At 34.2% G+C, this 18,817-nt stretch overlaps 1 protein-coding gene across 2 annotated transcripts; it reads left to right on the plus strand.

The window, feature by feature from the left end:
- Nucleotides 1-1,257: 1,257 nt before the first annotated feature.
- Nucleotides 1,258-17,906, plus strand: LOC100255109 (anaphase-promoting complex subunit 4). 2 transcript variants are annotated; one of them, XM_019218033.2, is made up of 20 exons: nt 1,258-1,346; nt 1,443-1,554; nt 2,216-2,307; nt 3,190-3,273; nt 5,004-5,240; nt 5,693-5,773; nt 6,972-7,123; nt 7,964-8,124; nt 8,218-8,318; nt 8,404-8,478; nt 10,576-10,755; nt 11,688-11,770; nt 11,864-11,962; nt 13,634-13,738; nt 14,080-14,206; nt 14,412-14,639; nt 14,720-14,872; nt 15,503-15,520; nt 15,705-15,786; nt 17,594-17,906. In XM_019218033.2, exons 1-20 carry the CDS (start codon nt 1,278-1,280, stop codon nt 17,686-17,688), a joined length of 2,334 nt encoding a protein of 777 aa, XP_019073578.1. In that variant the 5' UTR covers nt 1,258-1,277; the 3' UTR covers nt 17,689-17,906. The 2 variants fall into 2 exon arrangements, with proteins under 2 accessions (XP_019073578.1, XP_010646155.1); XM_010647853.3 differs by lacking the exon at nt 15,503-15,520.
- Nucleotides 17,907-18,817: the final 911 nt, after the last annotated feature.

The raw sequence follows: 18,817 nt of genomic DNA on the forward strand, positions 1-18,817 counted from the left end.
GCTCTTCAGCTAATCTCTTCGGCTTTTTCTTCTTGGGCTAACCTTGCGTTCGGTTGCTGGGAAATTTCTGAGAAAAGCAAAGAAAATTTTTACTCTATTCTGTTGTTTTGGATTCCAAATTCCTTATATTTCATATAAGACTAAACAGGCTTTATTTTATAAGTCAGCGACTGAAGATTTCACGACGAGCTAAGTCGATCGTCGACCTGACCTTATTATTCGTCTCTCTCACGTATAGCTACGCCAATCTTGGTCTCATCTCCTTCGAGTTTTCTCTCCACTGTCTCTACTGATTTTTGCTTTCAGATCCCAACCCTAGTTCTTTTTGTGTATTTGCATGAGCTAGGCTCGCTTTTAGTTTGATTTAAATTTTTCAGGAGGTTGAGGTTAAATCGGACGCTGAAGGTTTGTTAAACTTGAATTCATTTGTTTGACTTCTTTAGATGAGATTGTTGGATTTACTTGTTTTTTCTTTTGAATCAAGCACTTGGTGGTGTTTTATTTCTGAACTTTCTTAACTAGTGAGCTAGATTTGTTATAGTATTGAGTTTCGTTTAGTATTAAATGATGGATGCTAGTAGTTTGGATGATGCACGCAAGCTTTTTGATGAAAAGCCGAGCCACTATTTCATGAAATATCATGGTACTGTTGAATTAGAAATCCATCCATTTCGATACAACCGGATTCCAGTCATTGTATTCCAATCCAAATACATGATTCCAACTGCTCCTCAAATACCTAAATAGTTGCAACAGGCAAGAGTGGATGTTTTTGTTTCTTTAATGAAGAAGTTCTAAATATTAAGTTTCATATTCAGATTTGCTTTGGTACTGTTTGAACAAAATATTATTATATGCATAACAAATTATTCAATCAAAAAATGATTTGTTGTACGCAATGCACCAAATGGGAAATTCACTACTGCCTCATATTTTAGAAACTCCTCTCTCTTAAACCCTAAACCCCAACTAAAAGGATATGAATAGAGAAATGCTTCAATTGCATGAGAGTACAAGAAAAAGCCCATTTCACAGCAACCAAATGAAGCAATGAAAAGAAATGAAAGTTTGAGTCTTTCTATAGCTATTTCAAATTGAACAATTTATGCATTTCTGAATTTTCATTTGTTTTTCAATGATTTAACAGCTACAAACAGGCCATCACTGGAATTCGTTTTCAGATTGTTCTTTCCATATATTCACTTTTGTTACTCCAATCAATTTTTAATGGTCATTCCATAATTTGATTAATTGTACAGAAGTGTTGAGCTTTCACCATGGAAACTGATGAGGTTGAACAGGGCCTTCCTTTTCAGCTTCAATTTGACAAACCAGTCCCTGCTCAGGTGTGTTTTTTACCTTTTCATGCAACTTTCTAATGTAATTTTGTCACTCCTATCTTCCTAGTTTATCATTTTCTGATTCAGTGATTTCTTTGACAGATCAAAATAGCTGAGTGGAACCCAGAGAAGGATTTGTTGGCCATGGTTACAGAGGACTCAAAGATTCTGCTGCATCGTTTCAATTGGCAGAGGTTATGGACAATCTCCCCTGGTGCTTACCTATCCCTTTTTGTTTTCCTTTAGAATCCTTTCTACAAGCCTTTCTTGTGAGTATATTGTTGATTCCAGGTCATATTTTTCTCTTTTGAGAGCTACAAACGACTGTGGAGACCATAAAACCATAACATGTTTGACCTTCTGCAATTAGAGTTATGCTGCAGCATCCTTGGCCTCCTCTGTGGACACCATAAAACCATAAAAGTTTGATGGATGTGTTCTATGCTACCTTATATATCATGGAGTTTATGTGAACTGTCTGCAGCTACTTTTTCTGTTCTTGTTTATTTATTTTTACTTTCATTTGTTTTCTAAATGTTGTAAAATGCTTTTGATTTTATGAAAAAAAAATTTCTCATGTTCAAATGTTTGATAACTTTACTGGTATTGTAAGTTATTGGGAACTAAAAACAATAAATGGGTAAGGTCTATCTGATTTGAAACTGGCCATGTTCCCTTTTTTGATATTTTGAATTCTGCCTCTGGTTCACATTAGTTTAAATTTATAAACTGGAATTTGGTGTTACTTAAAACTATATTGGCAGCTTCACACTGATTATTATTTATTCCTTATTTTACCGTTGCCTTTTAAAGTTTTGTATGTTTGCTTTGTTCTTGATTCTGGATTTACTAAGCTTTTCCAAAATCTTATCTAGGAAGGTGCATAACATCCTTATGTTGGCGTCCTGATGGTAAAGCAATAGCTGTTGGGCTTGAAGATGGGACTGTTTCATTGCACGATGTTGAAGTGAGTTATCTTGGTGTGTTGCTAAAATATGCTATTTAGTTGCTGGCTAGTTTTATTTTTCTCAGGTCACCTAAATTTGTGATTTAATCTTACATCAAATTATAATTGATTTGCATCTTATCTTTTGCTTCACTGTTACTTTTGTTGTCATATTATTATTTCTTTGCCTCTATAGATGGTCACAAAAAACTCAATGGTCATTATGGTTAACCTCCAACTGAGCTTCTGCACATTGTATTCTTTTACAATCCCAGTTTGTAATAATTTTAAAATTCAATATGCTATTTTGCTAATCTTAGTTGTATGTGATGTATTATATACATGGCTGCTGTGTGAAGCATATAATCCTTTTAAATTAGTATTCTCATTACCTCAAAAGCACCAGCAAGGTGGTAGTCATGCTCCAATAACCAATTTTCCTAAAAACCTGAGCTATTAGGATTTGGGTCCACAATGTATTTCATGCTCCAATAATACCAACATATTTGTGGTCTGCAACATGATGAGTTTGTTGTATATATAAAGAAACTTGACATAATAGAATTTAACAAACAAGAGAGAGCCTATAGCAAGATATTGTAGTTGCCATAATGATGGCCTTTCTCGAAAATTATTTTATCTACTCTATGGTGTTTGCAGTTTTATTACTAATTTTGCTCCTGGAGACACATAAACTGATTCCTTGATAACTTTCTTTAATGTGATTGTGAATTCTGATTGATATGTTGGAATAAAAATGCTTCAGTTATTGCACATATTCCTTAACTGTGTTGGTACCATTAATTATTCTCTATGTTGTATATAGACGATGAAGCCATAGTAAATGAATCTTTTCCTCTGTGTATGTACTTTTCTAATTCCTAGTGTCTTTCACATGAGCAGAATGGAAAATTGCTGAGAAGCATGAAGTCCCATACTGTGGCTGTTGTGTGCCTTAACTGGGAGGAGGATGGACAACTGATTGGGGTATATGCAATATGTAGCCTTATTCTTCTTCAGCTCCTTACAGATAATATGATCATTTTGAGTTTGATGTAAAACCTTTCAATTTTTATTTTTATTTTTTGATAAGCAAACAGAGAATCTTTTGAAAGAGTGCCAATGTAAGGGGGTGCACCTAAATATAACAAAAGTATACACAAAAAACAAAACAAAGAATAACAACAGGTATCTGCAAAAAAACAGCCTCAAAACCAAACTATCCGCAGCTAAGACTATCTATGAAGGCCAAGAATGGGAAATTTCCCATTTCTAATGAAACTTTGGACCAATCAAAGAGGGAATTAGCGAAACTCTATTTTTTAACCTCTAGAGTCTGCAAGTTCTTCTCCATTAAAGATTCTGCGGTTTCGTTCTTTCCAAATACGCCAAAACAAGTAAAGAGGGGCCATTTGCCAAACATGGTGACTTTTTTTATCCGAACCCTTAAACTTCCACTTGATGTGCAAATTTCGTACTGTAGCTGAAAACACTCAATTCTGACCAAAAATTGATAAATGGAACATCCATAACACCTTTGTCCTCACAGTGGATCAAAATGTGATCAGCAAACTCTTCACTTTCTTTGCAAAGACGACATCTATTAACTATTGCCCATCCCCCATTAAGCATTCCCCCTTTATTATCATGTCTATAGTTGAGATTTTCCCCCATGCTACTTCCCAAGTGAAAAAAGATCACATAGGAGCTCGGGAACCCCAAATTTCTTTAGCCACAAAAAACCATAAAACCGCTTTACATTGGAGGCTCCCTTCTTTTAAAGTTTTGTTTACATGAAATATATATTATGGAACTTGTAGTGGCTGTTCTGTCTTCTTTGTTTTATCTTTTTCTTTTCTCTGTGTGTGTATCTGCATCGAACGGTATTAGATGATCCTCATTAAGATCAGATGGTGAATTGACCATATCATACAATAGTCATAAGAATTGCCTTATTCTGTAACTCTAATAGGGACTTGTGACACTATCCCTCTTTTAAGGGTACATCTATTAGGACAACATGATGTAAAATAATCCAAAAATTTGTATTCTAAGATAAAATTATTTATCGGATATTTTTAACTGGAAAGCGTACAGTCATTAGTGGTTAGCAGATTTAAAGGATGAAGGCAGTTTCAGTCCCCTGAGACTCAAGCTCAGGTCTGTGGCATCTAGCAAGGCCTTCAACAGAAAGGCCTGCTGAACTGCTGTGTCCTCAATCCACTTATTTATGAAATCCCTTTTTTTACTGATAGTGATCTTTAGAATTATCTAACCTTTCACCGCCTATTTTTTTGGGTTCAAACATGTCAGCAAGTTCCCTTCTCCATATTAGTGGACCTCTGTGTTCTTTTTTAATATTTTGTACTTTTTGGAGGAATATATCATCCTTCTTTGTAACGACTAATTTATTGCAATAAATATGTTGTTTCTGGCATGCACATATAACACACAAGCACATCAATAGACTACTACAGTAAACTGCATTAGTTTCAAACTTCTGTGAGATATTGTATGTTGTTGAACAATTTCATTATCTTGACTCTATTTTCTATTAGCTGTTATGATGTTATTTCTTCAGCAATCTCAGTACCCTTTTCTTTGGGTCCAAGCCTTTAACTATTTCTTGGTTTTGCCTCTCCTAGAGCTGCAAAATTTATTTGCTTTCACAACACCCCACCCCCCTTCCTCCCCCTTTCCTGTAAATTTGATTTCAGGATTCTGGTAACATCTTGGCCTATGAAGACCGTACCTCCCGCTTCTTCCCTCCTGCTCCAAGAGTTCCTCGAATGCCTGGTCTGGTATCTGGAGATACAGGTTTCATGGATGATAGTGAAGATTCATTTGGAGAGCTTTCTAATTCTTCACATCAACGTTTCAACATCCTATGCAGTGGAGACAAAGATGGAAGCATTTGCTTTAGCATATTTGGCATGTTCCCAATAGGAAAAATTGTAAGTTATTTGATTTGGAAAGAAACTTGTTAACCTACACTGATAGACCGATGCCACAAATGAACAGCTGTATGTACTGAATTTTCTGTATGTGTGTACTCATAAATGTTGAAATGAAAATTTTCTTCTGCTACTGATTCTTCATAAGCATCAGTGCATCGCTTACTTTTCAAGCTATATTTTCCCTTCTCACACTGCTCTTTTTTTGTGTTCTTCCTGTTTTATTTCTTATCATACAAAAAGCTGTGGTACTTCGCTTTGCATCCGTGCTAGAACTTTTTTTGTTAATATCCATGGTCCCTTCTTTTATGTCGTTCTGTAATTTATTTTAGTTCCCTCTTTTATCAATTAGATTATTAGTCAATATGTTCATTATTTTTACTGTAGATGAGCCACTTTTAACGCCTTTTTCATTTCTATTTGAATTTCGTTTTGCTTGTGGGATACACCAGAATATACACGAGTTTTCTGTTTCTACTCTGCTTATGGACAACCAAGTTACTTACCGACTTCTAAATGCTTCCATTTGTAAGGTATGGTTATTATTAATGTTAATGCCCCAGTAAATGTTAGTCTCTATTTGATGATCCTCATGAATGTTGGAATATCCTGTTTTCTATGTTTCCTGGTTTGGATGACTTGATTTGCCAAAGAAGATGCAGTTTTCATATTTTGGATAAGAAACAGGGCTTGGGAATGAGTGTAACCAAGGTAATGCTGAAATAGTGGGAAGATCAGGAATCACATTACAAATGTCCATAAAAGGGAAATTTGGGAAAGTTGTGATAGTTTATTAACAAAAGAAGTCTTCTGAACTAACTTGATCATGTTGTTAATCATATTCTTTAATTGATAGATCTTTGCACAGACTCTATCAGTGTTCAACCGCTGAGTGGACTGACCACCATGATCCAACTAGTTTTCTTCTGCTCATTTTAATACCAATTGTTCTTAGGTAAGATGGTGGAATATGGGACCAACATGTGGTATCACAGTCATGGTTATAATTTTAAGTTTCCCAAGAGGGTGAGGAGCGGGAGGGGGATTGTTAGGGTATGGGAGCAGCTATCCAACTAATCAGGCAGTTGAACAACTGAAACTGGACATTGTACCTGTCAAAGAAACAACTGAAACTGGAGATTGAAGTCTATAGATTTTTGGCATGGGAAGCAGAAAACCAGGGCACATAGGGAACCTAAAAATCTTACTTAGTTCAAGGTCTGGGAAGGATGTGATGGAAGTTGGTTGGTTTTCTGATTGAAAGAAAATAAATCCCTTTAAAATTAAAAAACAAAATAAAGGAAGAAATTATATTTCCTGTAATGTTTAAAAAAAAATCCAAATAATTAGCATAATGCAATTATCAGTTATTTACCTAGGTCCAGGCTATTAGTTGTTTATATTCCTTGTTTATACTATGTTGTCTCTTCTATTTTTCCCATCTTTGACCTCTAATGAAATTTATTAATTATTGGGAATAGAGAATCCAAAAGAAACTAAGCCATTATCAGTGCATAATTGATATTCAAATGTGTAAGCTTGGGCATAGAAATCGTCTTCTTGCCTGGAAGGTTCAGCTGTTCAATTAATCTATTGAAAGAATGATCATCTATGTTGAGTTGCTAGCAGCATCTTTGACCCTTTTTATTTCAGATTTCAGTTTTAATAGTTTATTACAGGTTGGCCAGTCTTCTAGAGCAAGCTGATATTGTTATATGTGTTTGCCCTTAGGTTGCTTTGTCAAAAGATCTTTGCCATTTGATAGTCACATGCTCAGGAGAACTTGTTGAAGAAAGTGTTGAATCAAGAGATAGACACATTTTTGGGCATGGTCTACTTGGCTTACACTCTTTAGTGCTTGATACTTCAATCTTTTGGAAGAGGTAACTTCACTGTGCCACAGGACTTGAGATTACTGGCAATTTCTTTGGACATAAATACATACTAAATTGTCTATTCCTCTGAATTTGTCCATCTTGATTTCTCTATGGAGGATTCTCTTTCTATTCTGCTTTTGTTTTCTTCGCCATTTGTCTTGGAAGGCGTGACTCTATGTTAATTCTGAGCTCTGTATCGGTTTAGTTTAGTAACAAATAGAAGTATTGCATCTTTCATGGCTGATTAATATGAATCACATTGAGCTTTCTATAATCAGCAAGTTATAGGACATTGTCATCATTGTGTACTGTTAAATGTCAGAGTAAAATCTTGCCTCCTTGACAGGTTTCCATTAATGGTGAGAAATCCATGTGTCTTTTCTCTTTGCAGAGTATTACACTTATAGTCAGTGTGATCATCATATTCATCACTATTATTACTATCATTATTTTTGTTACTATTACTATTATTATTGTCGTTGTTGAGCCCCACCTTTTTCTAGTGCTATAAGGCTATGTATTTTTCCAGCAATCCATTTTTTATTGTTTATTTATGTCTTCAAAAAATTCCATTGAGAAGTGTGCCTTTTTGTTACATACTTTAGAGCCGTGGACCCACTAAACATTCTGCAGCTCTAAAGTATGTAACAAAAGGGGACCACCTGATATTGTTCACTTTATGTTACTAGTTAGTCTAATTGTTTAATAGATAGTCTAGTCAGACATTTCTGATATTGATGAAAACCTTTTTCTGCATAATCAAATTGATTCTTGTCTTTTCTTAAAGTTTGTAGACTCTGATACATAATTACAGTTGACTCACCTCTCTTTCTCTGCCTCATTTAGGAAGAATGAGCTGCATCAGGTAGCTCAACAGGCTTCTAACATTGAGGATTTAACTGAGGTTATCCGGGCATCACTGTCTGTCATGTGTAAGCAATGGTCTGATGCCATGCACATGTTTCATGAGAAATTCGATTCTCTTTCTTCTCTGATTATTGACCATGGTAACTGCTGATAAAACACTTTTAGTTGAATGGTGATATTTTCTGTTTATTTTTTGTTTTCTCCATTCATGGGTTTCTTCCCCTCTTATATAGGACTGGACTCATCACCCCAGGAGGAGTTTCTTAGCCTTTTATGTGGTGCTCGGACAAGTCCACCACTTCATCAATTTCTAGTTAGCTCGCTTGGTGAAGTGGTACACTCAAACTTATGTAAAGTTTTCAAATTATGATAGAAAATTATAATGTTATATTTGACACAGTGAGTCTATTACTAACTAGGGACTCAAGCGTGTATCTAAGGCTGTGAGTAATGCAGGAAAAGAACTTCAGTTTATTGTCCTTGATCATCTCCAGGTGTGCTATTGTATTTCTCTGCAATTAATGTATATTTGCATTTGCAAGAATTGACTTCTCATGCTATTTTTTCTTGTATATCTTCTAGAACTGAGCCAATCAGTGATTAGATCCATTGTTTGGGCATACGACCAAGAGCTAGGGTTCTGTATATGGAATGAATAGAAGTAAGAAACAGGAAATGCTTCACTTCATCCCACAAAAGCCTTTAATTTATACTGATATTAGTTTGCAATCTGATTTTGTGGACACTGAAACCAGCACAATGTGATATCCTGAGTCTGTAGACACTTCAACATGTTTAGTTCAAATTGTTCATAACATGGTTAAAAGTATCAGCCAATACATTTACTGAAACAGTTTGTTGACTCATCAACAACCAATAAATATGTGTTTGGTTGTTCACGAGTCTGATATACAAGTCGGTATTGTGCAATTCAGCAGTAACTCGATTCCAACTCAAATAGGAATGGCTTGACTTGGCCAATTCATGGGATGATTTGAAGTCGTAACACTGTGTCTTAGGTCTAATGAAAATGGAAGAAACAATAAATAAATAATCTCTGCATATCTCAGAAATTCCCCTCATAAGTCAAGAAAAGACTTCTCAATTCATGAATAGGAATAAGAAATTCAAACTGATTTATTTTCAGATAATTATTGACTTTTATGAATTACCTTTTTATCATTTTCCATTTTTTATTTTCAAGACAACCAAAAATTAATATTAAGTGTAAAAATAAGCATGGTAATGTTTTATGAATTTTGAATTCTTAACAATATCATAAACCAATTTAAATGCATGCTTTCATAACTATATAGATATCATCTAAGCTGGAAATAGAGGATAGGAGATTGGTCTCTTTTACTCCAGGCAAGGTTCCCCATGAGGAATTGGATTAAAGATGTGACATTTTTAGAAGGGAAGAAACCACCTCAGCTTCATTTCTGATTTTTTATTTTTCTTTTTCTGTTGATTTGTCAGTCTTATTTGAGTTTCAGTCTAACCTATCTCAAAAAAAAAAGGGTCTCATGATTGATAAGGATTGCAATTCATTTATGATTGTAAATAATATAAATAGATAGATAGGTAGATAGATAGATTGGGTGGATAGATGGATTGGGTGGCAGGTTAATGCTTGATCCACATGAATAGTTTGGGTGTTGCATTCGAAAATTAGTCTGCAGAAGAGTGAGATAATCTCAATTGGTGAAGTGGAGAAGGTGGAAAGCTAGGCTTCTTTTTTGAGTGTATGGTAGTAGGCTGCTTTCTTCTACACATGTAGGCCTTTCTTTAGGAGCTTCTTTTAAGTCATGTTTTGTGTGGGATGTGAATGATTTAAAAGGAGGTTAGCTTCCCATGCTGGGAGATATATGCCGAAATAGAGAGAAAGTGCTGAAATAAGAGAAAACTTGTCTAGATAGTGACTAACACTTCTTTACCAAATTAACAACCCCAAGAGAAAACTTGCTTGGGGTTCTGTGTATACTACCTGTATACGTTGGGTCCACCCCCTCTTTATGACGTTTGTTAATACATGATTTTGTTGTCTATCGAAAAACAAATTCAAATTCAAATTTGATTTTGCCATGTGAAATATAAAATATAAGTGAGCAAATAGAACCATAGGCATAAAATGTAAACTGTGTGGTGCACCTATGTCAATCAAATGGTATAGAAATATCATCATCATATGCATATACATGAGCAATTACTAATATATCATCATCTAGACAGTCAAAACATCTATAGAAGTGTAGAAATAGCCATCTTAGAATCTAACAGATAGCTTTGACTATCCTATATCATGTAAAAAGGATATTTAAGTTCAAACTCATAATTGTCAATTGAAGGCTGAAGCTGATTAACAATAGACATGGATTTTCAAATTTAACACCCTACAATGAGGCTAACAAGGTTTTTTTTTCTTTTTTTTTTTTTGGCTCATTTTGTTCAAGTTTTGGTGCATTACTGTGTTTATGCTTTACACTTTGTTCTAAGGTTAATTAATTTCTGTACCTAATATAGTTTTATTTTTCATGTTCCTTATGCCAAGGGGATTGAATCAAAACTAAAGATAAATATCCATTTCCCAGCCTGCTGCAGAAATTATTGGATTTCGAATGGGGGAACTCAGAGGCCTTTCAAGATGGCGTACACGCTATAAGGTTATAGGATTGGATGAGAGACTTATAGATAATGCAACAGAAAAAGCTGGTATGTTGCTTGTACAAGTTGAACGCTTTATGATGATTCTTTCATCTGCAGTGCAGCAGGTATGCTTCTCCTTTATTTTTCCTCTCTTCTTTTCCAAATATATAGCCATATGTGTATGAACCAAGGATGAAAATATTGCAAAGTCACGGAATATCAGTAGTTGGATTTTACAGGAATCTCAGGAAATATTGAATGGAAATTCAGAAGAAAAAAATAGCAATGGAATAGGAATTGATCAAAACTCATAGAAATGTTTGAAAAAAATCCACAAAATGTTTCTAAATCCACATAACGAAAATGTTTCTTTTCTTTTATTTTATTTTATCTTATTGTATTTAATGAAACTAAAGGGTTACCTTTACAAAGATTTGAAAAAATACTTATCCTCTGGTCTGTCAAGAATGAAACACAGACATTGAATCTTCTCATGACCACCCCATGCAAAATATGCTTGAGGTTTGGTCTATTACAATTCCCCCCTCCCCCTTCTTCAAGAGCCCAAGAAAATGGCAGCAGATTGTGGCTATTGATTTTAATAATATAAAAGATAATTTAATATATAAATGAGTTATTTTTTAATCCGTGTCTTCAATCAACACAGTATGATTGATTCACCAACTCAATTCTTCGTTGTGTATGAAAGACTCGTAATAAATCATGAAAGCATTTAATTGAAATTTCCTACTTCCACATCATTGCATCATTACATCATTATTTGAGTTGAATAAAGTTTTACAAACAAAAAGGCCAACATTTGACCTCATGAGAGAGATTAATCAACCCTTTGAAATGGTAGAGGCAAATTCTAGTCTTATTTTAAAATGCTTAAATTTTGATATGACTTTTTTGACTAAGTATCAGGCTTGTGCTTGAGTTCTCAGCATATTGTTACACCTTTGACAATGTCCACATTGAAAGCAAGGACATTCATATCTCACAGATTTCTATTATTCTCATCTGTGAGCTCTAACATTTGAATTTCCTTTTTCAGTTTTCAAATTTCTTCAGCTGGCTTCTAAAATGTATAAAGCTTTTAATGTCAGAAACAAGTGATCAGCTTCTACCATTCAATAGGTTTGACTTCTAGGAACTCCTTAATGTTTCTTTGCTTAAAGATTCCCTTTTTTCTTTCTTCTTTTTGCTAATCAAATGTTTTGGTTTTGGTAGTGAACTTGTCATTATATTCTTGAGGTTTTTGTATGATCAAGATCCTGTTAGGCAATTGCTGGAACTATCTGAGGTTGATCACAATATTGAAATTGAATTGTAAGTTACCTTCTCAACCCAGATAATCATGTCTCATATAATATGTTCATTACTCACTGTTAAGTTACCAACTTTCCTAAAAGCTTAAGATATTAAGATTTGAGCCCACAATGTATATTAAGCTAACCCACTCCCTCACTTATATGAGGAGTGCAACCCAAACCCAAACCCAGGCACAGAGAGACAAATCAATAGTGGTAGATAAATAGTAGATATAGGGATAGTAGCAGTAGGAAGGACACAAACTAAAGGTCTCTTAAACTCAATACCTCTAGCTTAGATATCATGCTAAGCTATCAACTTTCCTAAAAACTTAAGCTGTTAAGATTTGAGGCTGCAACGTATACCAAACTAACACTTACAGCCTTGACCTATGTATGATGTAACATGTTTTCTACATGTTATACTAATAGGTGCATTAATGTTTTATCGTGCCTATCCAAAAATAGAATTTTTTTTTTCTTCATGTTTTCTGCATATTGTTTTAGTTTGCCTTAGCCTTGTGCAATTTTGATAGAACTGCATACAGTTAGACATCTGAGACTGTTATTAGTTGTAAACCATTTAAAGATTGTGAATGAGGGTATAGTTCTTTTAATACAAAAAGGAATGCATGACCCTTCAAAAACTTCAGGGGACTGGTACGCAGGAATCTTATCTGTGCTCATTTTGTGTTCATAGTTTTTCCTTCCCACTGTTCATCCCATGCTGGAAATGATATGATTTGTGTTAGATGAACATCCATTTTAATTTGATTTATGTTAAGACGGACATCCATTTTAATTTCTTTTTTCCTATTTTTAGGGACGCCACAAGAAAAATAGAATTGAAGAGAAAAAGGAAAATGCAGCGAGAGTAAAATCTCTGGTTAAAGCCTTGTAGAACATGGGTCAAGCCTGTAAGGAACTAATGATATATTTCTCACTAAAGCTGCAATAGGTATTTATTAACTTGGAAGATACTATAGAAAAAGTTCTAATTTAATAGTGGTTGATAATCACCCCCCAACCCCACCCCCTAAAACACCAGTAGACAGTTGACGAAACGTTTGGATTCCCCAGTCAAGTAAAAATGTTCGTAGACTACATTCTATTAAAAACTAAATTTTGTACTAGAATTATGCTTTCAAACTACTGAAATTCTAAAGAGACAGGCAAGTCCAATTTTCCTCAACATGCCTGATAGAATACCAAAAAATCACAATTTTTTGGCGTTCTCTCTGTAGGTAGACCTCTTTCACTTGTGGAAAATGTTGAGGTTAAATATTTGCTTATAGTAGATTCAGAAAGACCAGCCAAACACTGATGTATCATTAACAAGACAAGAAACTTATTTCCTGTGTTTTCCTTCCTTGCCTGTCATCTTTTCATTTTAATCCTCAATAATAGAGTGGAAACTGGAAGGGTATGTAACCAGGATTCCATTTGTTAAATGCCATTGCTACAGTGGTTTGTTATTGGGGAAAGGTAACATATTCAATACCGTATAATACCATATCTGCACTCTTATTTTGTATCTGAGTGCTTAGTTATATGGGATTTGTAATTTCGAGTATATTTATCTTGCTCTAGTTTATAGAACTTCATGATTTTGACTACCATCCTGCTCTAGTTTATAGAACTTCATGTTTTTACTACCTTATGTTCTTCAATAATCTGGTTTTTGTTACAGGGAAACAATGCAGAAGATTAAAGAACTAGTTCAGCTTGGAGGGTTTTCAGATTCTGAATATCTGCAAAGAACAATGGCTAAAGAATTTCAACAGATGGAGTCTAGGTATCCCTTCTTTTTTTTTCTCCTGTTCCGGGTTCTATATGATTCATAATGTCAAACTGCTGATGAAGATGCTCACATAGCGAAGGATGACACACTGTGCATCTTAGGTTTCCAAATGAGGGAAAATTCTGCTTTGTTTTGTGAAGTGCTCTAGTCAGTTTATTTAGAAGGCAATACTTACGAAAGATGCTCAGACCTAATTTCCAAAAAGCTTTCAAAGAAATATATTCTGGAATTCTATCTCATGATAAGAACTTAGCTAATGATCAACTTCTTTGAATATATCCTCTTGCATTTACTACAAGATATAAATGCCTTCTCAAGTGACTCCATAATCTCAGCTTCAAGGAGGCTTTCGCAATGCCCTTCACTACAGTTTCAGAAAAGATACTTTGTGAGGATTTACTGCCAATGTTTCCTTGTCCATCTTCACCGTTCAATGTTCCTATGTCAATATCATACTACAAGGTACTGGTTCATTGCATAAGTCTTTACAAATTTCTCCCTGAAGATCTTGATTGTGTGCGCCATATTTTAAGTGCTTATCAGCTATTATTCATGAATTTCAATTTGTATCATCCTTCATCCCCATCTATCATCATTACACAAGTAGGTTCTATATTTTTGCTACTTCAGTCCAATTTACAATCTAATAGTTTCCTTTTGTCTGTAGGATATCTCCCAGGCTGTTTCAACTTATCAAACATGTCAACACAGATTTATTGATTACATTGCATTCAAAGTACCTGATGAGTCTTTCTCAGATGTTGCAAATTGTATAGGCATAGCAAGGGGTTTTATGCATGACTCGAGCAGTGTGAAGAAGGGTTATACTTCACTGGAAGCTGTATTATTATCTGTTCCTGATGGTTATCACTGTGTTGATCTTTCTCTATATAAAGTAATGAACTAGAATGCATGCTCTATATATTTTAGTTTCAATACTTGATTTGTTCTCTAATGTACCCTTGTTGAAAACAGGAAAGTCAAATGGTTCTGCTATTAAATGAAACCACCAGCACTTCTGAAAGCTCTGGAAGTGCTCATATGCTGGTTGTACAAGTCACTGACCTTCCATTTGTTTCTGTTCCAAGATCCACCAATTTAAACTATTGGAAGTTGCATGAACTAAAGGTATATCCTTCTTGTATTTGCTGAGCTTATCTAAATTTCTTAGGGTGAGTAACTTATAAGAAGACCAAACTATTTTGTAGGGTTTTACTCCTAAATGTGATTGCAAACTCTGTAAATATTTTAGTTCTAATATGCCTTCATAATCGTTCTTTTGTGTCTTATCTTTAAGGTCCTTTAGCTTTAGAAATAGGCCATCTTTATTTAGTTTATAACCGTAAATAAATTTTAGTAATTTTATAAATTTAAGTATCTATTAATCACAACTAGCAAGTTAGACTTACGCTTGATTGGTGAAGGAAAGCTGAGAATTTTGAGTCTGGAGAGGATCAATGAACCTAAGAGCTGTAGGGTCACCTATGGCTGGATTGAATCTTTATTAGTTACACCCAGTCTTGATTTAAGAGTCCAAATCTCAAGGGAAAATATACCAATTCATTCTCAGGAAATACATTGGCCTTCTGTTCCTGTTCCTTCCTCAATCTCTAGCCTTTGTTCTAAAGCTTTAATTTCTAGGGAAGTATGAATTTCTCCCAAGTCCCAAGTGGAAATCCTTGCTGATTTGCTTCTATTATTTTATGTATTCTTTTGAGTTTCTCCTCACATATATGCGTCTGTTTGGGCCATTCACAGAATTTTTACCTGTTCGAGGTATGCCCTACAGTTATCCAGGCATTCTGGAGCATCGCGTTCCACACAGCATTCAAACAATTAATTTTTGTAGGACTGAAATTTTTCATGAATTTCAATCCTTCTCTTGCTGCTTTTTTGCTAAGTATTTTCTTTTAGGTTCTTTAATGTTTAGTAATCATTTCTCAAGATGATGTGATTTTAGGACTCTATCACTTACCTGCAAATGGAGAATGAAAAGGTCCGAAGCATTCCTCACTCTGCAATTGCTCCCTTGGCAGTGAGTGGTAAGTTTCTAATTTTGTTTCAGTTTGTTATGCTTCTGAAATTTTATAAAGAACAAGTAGTCAACATGGAGTTCAATTGACTGACTCTAAAGAGTGAATGCTGAATTTACATGTTGACTAATGATTGGAATCCTGAAATGTCATACTTATGACTGATTTAAATATTTGCAAATGCATCCATCTGAAATGCATGCATGTGTGTAAACCGTTTCTTAAAGGAAGATCATTTCTCAGATCTGGGACAGTAAACAATGGGGAGAACCTTTAAAAATTCATTTATTTTTACATATAAGGCCCAGTTATGTTTTACAGTACATACATTGATCAGTTAAGAGCTGGTGTGAAGTAGTATAACAATAATGAACAATGAATGCCTCTGTCAGATATTAGAGATTCTTTCAATTAAGAATATGATGAGGTATCTACAAATAGAGCCCAATGAATACCCCATTACAGGGGAGTGTGGGTTGAGATGCTATAAAAAGCCATGATTGCCAAAAATTCAACCGAGGAAAGGACTCTAGATAGAGTTGAATAAAAATAGTTAAAGAGCATGATATACATTACGAACCCAAATCTTACTAGTTTAAGCTTTTAGGAAAATTGATTGTCTAACATAATATCAAAGCCTTGTTTGACAAGAGGTCATGTGTTCAAACCTCATTGTATATTTATTTCCACAATTTACTACCCCATATGTGAGCCCAAAGGAGGCTGATTGTGGTTGTTTGTCTACGAGTTTATCTCTCTATATGCAGGTATGAGGCTGCATATAAGGGAGGGTGTTAAAAAGCATGATATATATCGGGGATCCAAATCTTACAAGCTTAAGCTTTTAGACAAATTTGCTGTCCAACAAAAATAAATAAATGAAGAGAGGAAGAAAAAAATTTTTGGTGCTGTTGGATTTGAATTATTGTGGTCAAGGCTTTCTTGATATGAGTTGATGTTCATGTGGTAACAAGAAAAAAACTAGTGCTTAACTATTTGTTTAGGGGGCATGTGAACTTCCAAGAGAAGTGTGATGTTCTACAAAAGTACATGTGCCATCCAATACTATAGGCAACAAAATAAAAGTTCTTTCATGGGAAATTTAAACTGGCTCTAAAGTTCTTCCAAACTCTTGAGGTTCACTTAAATTCATCCTTGACAAAAATATAGCACACCCATGAATCTTGTCAACCTTTGAGATTGAACATCATGCAATGCTACTTAGCAACTCAGTGCCATTAGTTGTTCATCATCACTGTTATGTCATATTCATCATGGTCACTGATTTAGCCAATATAGCTTAGAGTGCGTGTGTAGTGATTTTTGGAAATATTTCGAGTCTTTCTAATACTTGAAAATGCTGTCTTTCAAATATTAGAAATGTTAAAAATACTTTCAAGAATTACTGTCAAACGCACTTTTAGTTCTTTTCCTATTGATAATGATAAGGTGATTAAAAGAAGGCCAAATACAACAGTGGTTGAGTCTAATATGATTTCAGATCTAAAAGAACCATATCATAGGGGTTAAAAATTAGAAGATACTGTTAGTATAAGTTGATTGTATCACTCACCACCAAGGGGTGTATTTGGGAGTGTTAATTTAGATCGTGGTAGTTTGGACACTTCTTACTTGTGCCAGAAGGAAAAAAAAAAGAGAAGGGAAATTTTGTCACTTAACCTCCATCTAACAATACTATTGGAAGCATTTTCTGTTCCGTCTGTGAGAACCTGAGCGGAAGTATTAATGAAACATTGTTTTTAACGGTTAATTGTTCAGATGTCATGACGCTTTTCTTTAAAATTTAATGTGACAGCATCCAGAGGCGTGGCATGTGTCTTTGCTGCAAGAAAGCGTGCTTTGGTCTACATCCTGGAGGAAGATGAAGATGAAGCCACAGATGCGGAATGATTGATGTTTTTTCTCATTATTTTCTCATTTATGGGTTTTAATAGAGGTTAATTAGAACGGATGTACCATAATAGTAACTTTCCTTCTATAGCACCCATCCAATTGCTTAGATGATCAATTGTAATTTAAATGTGAAACAAAATCCATATGTTAAACCAGTATTAGTTGCCAAGTCATTCGACATCATTTTAAGCAATAGAGAGATCTTTTATGCTAAATTGTAAGAAAAACTGGAAGTTGGCAAGAAATACAACCACCTGAGAAAGTCAGGTGTTTGTAGTTTGATGCAGGGAAGTACTGTGAAAAAAAATTGGTAAAAAATAATACTTTATGATGGATTTTGTTATGAAAAATATGATAGAAAATTAAATATGTTTTAAATTAATTAGAAACTTATATGTTTTAAATATTCTAATCTTTATATAAAAAGTTAAAATAAGTGAAATAAGTTCAAAAATAAAATATAAAAATATTTTATTTTTACTTTTCCCTGTTTTTTTTTCTTTTTGTATTTTTCTTCAACTTTTTGGGGAAAAAATGTTAAGAAAACAATTTTTTTCCAAGTTTGATTTTATAATTAAAAAATTAAAAAATAAAAAATAATTAAAATTAGTTAAAAATTTACATACCTTTAAATTATTTAATGTTTGTATATAAGAGTTAAAATACTTAATAATAAGTTTGAAATAGTAGACATGAAACTTTTCCTCCCTATTTTCCTTCCTTTTTTATTTTTCCTCAAATTTTCCCTAATAAACTTGAATATGGGTTTCAAGGTTTGCACCGGTATGCTGGAATCAATGCAAGTAACAAATCCATTGGAAGCCAAGTAGTTTGGTTTAACGAAGCAGGTCGGTAGACACTGAACATCTCAATGATCAATTAATCTCCTATCCATAATCCAGAAACCCCAGAAGGAAAAGGGAAGAGTAGTAAGCTATAAATTACAACTGCAATTTTTAATAACTCCCAATATGGTAGATGCCATTCAGAATCAACACCAAAGAATTATTGCTGAGGTAACTGGGCTCAATACAACTAAACTGTCATTGTAGCACTTGGAATCATAATGATAATTTGTTCTGCAGAAAGCGTGGTTGGATCAGGCCATATCACTCCTACAATCAAC

Source organism: Vitis vinifera, chromosome 10, assembly GCF_030704535.1.
Source record: "Vitis vinifera cultivar Pinot Noir 40024 chromosome 10, ASM3070453v1".
Lineage (NCBI taxonomy): Eukaryota > Viridiplantae > Streptophyta > Magnoliopsida > Vitales > Vitaceae > Vitis > Vitis vinifera.